Source organism: Lycium ferocissimum, unplaced genomic scaffold, assembly GCF_029784015.1.
Source record: "Lycium ferocissimum isolate CSIRO_LF1 unplaced genomic scaffold, AGI_CSIRO_Lferr_CH_V1 ctg518, whole genome shotgun sequence".
Lineage (NCBI taxonomy): Eukaryota > Viridiplantae > Streptophyta > Magnoliopsida > Solanales > Solanaceae > Lycium > Lycium ferocissimum.
Genome location: NW_026725896.1, coordinates 272,347 through 278,611, shown reverse-complemented (window position 1 = coordinate 278,611; position 6,265 = coordinate 272,347). Strand labels below are relative to the sequence as shown.

The following is a 6,265-nucleotide window of genomic DNA, read 5'->3' as shown; positions in this document are numbered from 1 at the left end:
CGTCTCTTAGGAACCTTATACCTAAATATTTAGCGAGAAAATTAGCTCACACCTAAATAGCCTAGTTAAGGTTCCTAATGTTTTAATTTTAAAAGTACAGTTGTTCTATTTTTATGACCCTTCAGCCAAGTTGCTTTGTCTGTTTATTAGATTGGCGTCTGATAATAACTTTTCCTCCTCTCCTGTCGAAATCATGTTCCTTGCGCTAGTTGTACACTATGGTTTTCTTCCATGGCCTAAGAAAGAAGGCTAGTAGCTTTCCTTATTTATAAATTAATTAGACTATTAGATTTTATAAGGTCATGCTGAAATTAAAAAAAAAAAATGGATGATGTGTGAGTTATAAATGGATATCTTGGTACACCTTTAGTTTCATAAATTGAGTAATAATTGGGAAGATACATTTTCAAAAAAAAAAAAAAAATAGTTTCATGAATATTTTCACATGTTAAGATCATAAAAAGAAAAGAATAACAAAAAGTGCAGCGCTGATTTAGAAAAGAGGTTACCTTATAAGTCAAAAGATCAGTGACATATCTCAGCTAGTTAAATAAAATAAGGCCTAAGAATTTTACTTTTTTACCTTTCAAGATCTCGTCTCTCGCCCTGTATATAATCTTTTTGACCTTTTGATCTCATCATTGACTCAGTATCTAATCTTACGTTTTTGACTTAATAGACAAATTTGCGGGGTTCCTTTCCTTTTCATGCATCTTTTTCCTTGATTGCATGTTAAGTAATCTTTTATAGGAAACTGTCGCTGATTCTCCCTATGATGGAGCAGCAATATCGAATTGCTAGCACTTTGTATTTTTTTTTTCTTTCTAAAAGTGGTAAAAATGACGATTCTGGTCGAATAGATAGGATTTCTCCACTATGGCATATTTAGCCTTATATTAAGATTTACGTGAACTCGATAGTTTTTGCTCAAATTCTGCATTTGTATTAAGAAACTCACTAAGTATATATATGAATATCGGATTTGATTGTGAATTATTATAGGAACCAGTGGTGGATCAGGATTTTTACTAAGGAGTTAAAAAAAATAAAGAAGTAAACACACGAAAAAGTTAAGGGGTAACATTTACTATATATACATAAAAAATAATTTTAACTTTGTATATACATTGTAATTATTATCGAAGAGAGTTCATTCGAACCCCCTTGCCCCTTACTAGCTACGTCCCTGATAGCAACCATAAACTTTAAATTTTAAATCCGCTTCCATGCTTGATCAGAAGTATAAAGTTCACTCTAGGTAGGGGTGGGCGTTCGGTTTTTCGGTTCGGTTTTTCAAACTTCGGTTCGGTTTTTTCGGTTTCGGTTTTTTGAAAGTGGACACCGAACACCGAACCGAATTAGTTCGGTTCGGTTCGGTTTTTTGAAGTTCGGTTCGGTTCGGTTTCGGTTTTTTAATTCGGTTTTTTTTTTTTTTTTGCATGGGCCTAAATTGGGATATTTTCTGCTTGTAAAATGAGCTTTCTTTTTAATTATAAATGAGCTATTTTATTGTTTTTAGATAAAAATGGGAAAATACTGAAAATATAGCAAGTCCACAGCCAGAAACTGGTTGAATGACCGATACCTGGAATATATCATTGAAATGGTAAGTGTGAAGGATTCGTCTAGCAATCAATATAAGAAGAAACATTATGTTCAGGGTTTCTCTAGTAATGGATTTACTTTCAAACTATCAAGTTCAATTCCCTAAACATGCATAAGAGAAAGCTTGCTAGAAATGCCCTACTGGGGCTAGAGATAGTGCTCGCAACATCAAGACTGCTCCAAACAAATCCATAAGTAAACCAAAGACCCATGGCTTGTTGAAAGCATAAGCTTTAATCACCTGTAGACAGAGATCATGAAGCTTTCCAAGTAGTCGTCTTTCATAGAAGAAACGTACCGAGTTCATAAAATTAAAGGTAAGCAGTGATAGTCCCGGGAGTACAACATGCTTCAACAAAGACGTAAAGGGCAAGAAAGAGATGATGTCTGCATAATACTAGAGATAGCCAACCATAAGAACATTCACAGTATTTCAAATACAATATTCGGCATTCACACTCCATAATTATTCAACAAAAGGCGTTCCGCTTTTTGGTTGATAAGTACCATCCAATTAAAACCTAAATAAAGTATATAAAAAAAAAACGGAGAAGGGGTGCAGCAAAGTGCAAACTGAGAAAACTGGAAATTGGAAAAGATATGAGCAATTAGCACTGTAGCAGCAGCACTGTTCGGTTAAACCGAAAACCGAAAAACCGGTGAACCGGAACCGAACACCGTACCGAAAAACCGAAACCGAAAAACCGAATTAATTCGGTTCGGTTCGGTTTTTCGGTTTTCGGTGTTTATGCCCACCCCTAACTCTAGGTATGAAAAATATCCTATTGGGGAACAATTTCCGAGGCTTACGCCGTGTATCCGGATAAGTTAGAGAACCAAATACGGTTGGTTGGAAACCAAAAACAAAAATAGAAGTAGTAGAAGACAAGGCAGGAACAAAGGGAAAACATTGGGACCTACTTATCTAACAGTCTTCACACATTCAAATTCAACGTCAGCTGCTATAGTTTTTAGCTATCCCTAAAAAAAAGTTGCAGAATTTTATGATACACTCAAATGGCTGCTACTACTACTACTCTACTGCCTAAGTTCATTTCTCCTTTCTTAACTAATCGACCTTATTTTCCTATAACCCACGTCATAAATGTACCTTTCTTGATTAACAATCCATTGGACAACACTGTTTCTACCAGAAAATCAGGGATTCTTCGCCCCAATTGCAAGAAAAATAATCCATGGCTTGACCCTTTCGACTATGGTGATGATCCTGAAATGGAATATGGTTCACTTTTTGCTGATGGTAAACAAGATGAAGATCCAAGGCCACCTGATAATCCTGATAACCCATATGGTTTCCTTAAATTTCCAATGGGATACTCTGTTGAAATTGCTTCATTGGGTTTGAAAATTAGAGGTGATGTTAGGAGATGTTGTTGTGTGATTGATGGAGGGGTTTATGAGAATTTGCTGTTTTTTCCAACAATTCAGATGATTAAGGATAGGTACCCTGGTGTTCAAGTTGATATTCTTGCTACACCAAGGGGAAAACAGACATTTGAGCTGAACAAAAATGTGAGGTGGGCTAATGCCTATGATTTGGATGATGATTTCCCTGAACCAGCTGAGTACACTGATATGGTTGGAATTCTTAAGGTTTGCCGCCATTCCATTAACATTGACAGATCGTTATTTAAACAAGTTTTTCATTTAGACGGTTGATTCTTGATGTATACATGTAATCATATTGCACTTAAAATTACAGAAACATCACACATTATAGGGCAACTTGGTCAATTATGAAGATTTACCTATAATTTACCTTATGAGTAACCTGATTGTGTAAATATATATTATAGCATGTTCGACCAAACTTTTAGAAAGCCAAAAGTGTTTTTTTTTTTTAAATGCTTATTTTAGAAAGTTGAGATGTTTTGCCAAGCTTTTAGGAAAATACTAAGTGTTTTTGAATAGTTAGTAGAAACTATTTTTTTCAGAAACTAACAAGAAATAGTTTTTCTTTCGAAGCACTGTTGGGTCAGTACTACTCTATTATTGACAAAAGTGTTTTTCAAATTGCTTTGTCAAACACAAACGACTACTCTCTAAAAGCACTTCTGATAAAAGGTACTTTTCAAATAAGTAGATTTTAGAAGTTTGGTCAAATAAATAATTAGTCCGACAGTGCATATATAGAACATAAACTTCTTTCTTAATTTGTGTTGCTAAGTAACATCGATTCTCTCATATATTGTGTGCTCCTGCGTCCCTAGTGTCGTAAATTTTTGATAAAATATTAACTATACCTTTGCAGATAATTCAAAAGCTGAGCAAACCATGTTTAAAAAAGAATTGCTTACACCTGGTTCAAGATATCAAGCACATTATTTAGTCAAATGGAGACAAAATGTACTATCTACGTTTGAGCTTCAAGCTTCCTGCATTATGAATAGAGAGTTAGACATTTTTTTGGCTAAGTATTTTGCTCTAATGCATGGCTTATATTGCAGAGTAGGTACTATGATATGATCTTGTCAACCAAACTGGCAGGGATTGGACATGCAGTATTTTTGTTTATGTCAACTGCCCGCGAAAGAGTTAGCTACATTTACCCAAATGTGAATTCTGCAGGAGCAGGATTGTTTCTGTCAGAAACTTTTACACCAGACAGCATGAATCTTTCTGAGGGAGGATATCATATGTAAGCATATGTTCTAATTGATAATTTTTTTGATAATTTATTCTTTTGAAATAACTGAAGATTCATTTCAAAATAGGGAGTTTAAAAATTATAACAGTTCCGTTTTGCACATTTTTCTTATATAGGTACCGTCAGATGGTTGATTGGTTGGGCAGACCAGCTCGTAAAGTACCACGGCAACCTTTACCCCCACTTAAAGTTTCAATCTCAAGAAAGCTTAGGGGTGTTGTAGAGGCAAAATATAAGAATGCTGGTGCACAGAAAGGCAAATATATTGTGATTCATGGGATTAAATCAGATTCAAAAGCTTCTATGCAGTCAAAGGGTGATCCTGATAGCTTGCTCCCAGTTGAAATATGGGCTCGGATAGCAGAAGACATTAGGTATGATGTTAGTGTTTTATCCTTTGTCGGAAATAGGGCTGAATACATGGTTATTTAGTCTTTTGAGTTCTCGAATTATCTGTGTTGAGAATGTACTTAATTAAATAAAGTCTGTTCTCTCTAACAACTTAAGCTTTTAGAAGAGATGGTCACATACTTCAACATGTTATCAGAGCAGGCAGAGGTCCTAGGATCGAATCTCGCCATTGTCCATTATCAAAAAGAACTTCCACGTGCTTGGCCAATGAAAAAAAGAATCAGGCCTTCACGTGAGGGGGCGTGTTGAGAATATATTTAAGTAAATAAAGTGTTTTTTCTCTAACAGATTAAACTTTTAGATGAGATGGTCACACACTTCAATAAGCTGATTTGTCTTTTGCATCAAATGCAAGAGAATTTGAGAACTAATGGATTGTGAACTGTCATTTGATCAGGGGAGTCAAGCCAGTTTTTGTTATTCCGCATGAAAAAGAAAGAGAAGATGTGGAAGATGCAGTTGGTTTAGATGCTAGTATAGTGTTCATAACCACCCCTGGACAGGTTTGTTTTCTCGACCAAATCATATATACTGTCAATGACTAGATGCACCAGTGTTTAGTTGAAGAACCATAAACTGAGAAATTGGTGAAGTCAGAGATATAATGGTGGCAATTTACCTCATGGGCTAGTAAAGGATACAGTCAAATGAAATAATCTGCTTTGGTTGCATGTTTACTGGCAACTTTATCTATACTCCGCTTTTTTCCACAAGAAAAAAATGAAATATAGTAATAAATATTAGAAGGAAATGGCAAGATAAGCACTAAAAAGCTAACAGCCTTCACAAATTTCTCTGTCTTAGCTTGCCGCTCTTGTTGATGACTCTGCTGGAGTGATAGCTACAAATACAGCTGCCATACAAATTGCTAATGCGCGTGGAAAGCCAAGGTAATGTCATGTATTACAAGCTGTAACTTGGGAAATTCTTGCACCTTTTGCTTTCTTTGTGGGGAGGTTGATGCACTTCTTTTATTTACTATCGGTTTTAATGACGTTGTCTGAAATATGTTTCGGTTTTCTCTGTGCAGTATTGGGCTATTCTGCTCTGAGGATAAGGCCAGGAGTTTTGTTCCCAGTGCAGAAGAAAAGAAATGTGCAATTATTTCATCAAAGACTGGAAAATTAGTAGATATCGATGTTGAAGCCATAAAGAGCGCTGTCCAAATTTTCAGCATGCCCCTTGCGATCTTCTAAATATTACCTTCACCCCCTTCTCTTCCATGTAGTAAGTTCAGTTGTTATTCGACTTTCTCTCATTGTAATCAACAGAAGTGTAAACATATTTTTGCTCTTTTTCTCAATCTCAAAGTCTTTCAGTTATCTCTCTCTCTCACTTAATCCAGCATAACAATTTAGTTTCTGATCAAACAGTTTCCTGTTCAGGCTCTGGTTCCACAACTTTATTCTGTAATCGCTAAAAGTTGATGCGTCCTCTAGACAAGAAATTGCACTTAGTGATCCGCACATCCATTCAGGAATCATTTATTCCCCCAGAAATTACCAGTCCTAAAAGCCACCCCTACAAAAAACAATGGTGTCTGATAAATATAACCAAGACATTATTTCATGTTTTTGATAA

General features: G+C 35.5%; 1 protein-coding gene across 1 annotated transcript; it reads left to right on the top strand.

Moving 5' to 3' along the window:
* Window positions 1-2,552: 2,552 nt before the first annotated feature.
* Window positions 2,553-5,987, top strand: LOC132044750 (photosynthetic NDH subunit of subcomplex B 1, chloroplastic). The gene is made up of 6 exons (XM_059435257.1): window positions 2,553-3,219; window positions 4,074-4,264; window positions 4,390-4,647; window positions 5,082-5,187; window positions 5,489-5,574; window positions 5,715-5,987. The coding sequence occupies exons 1-6, from the start codon at window positions 2,623-2,625 to the stop codon at window positions 5,878-5,880; spliced, it is 1,404 nt and encodes a 467-aa protein (XP_059291240.1). The 5' UTR covers window positions 2,553-2,622; the 3' UTR covers window positions 5,881-5,987.
* Window positions 5,988-6,265: the final 278 nt, after the last annotated feature.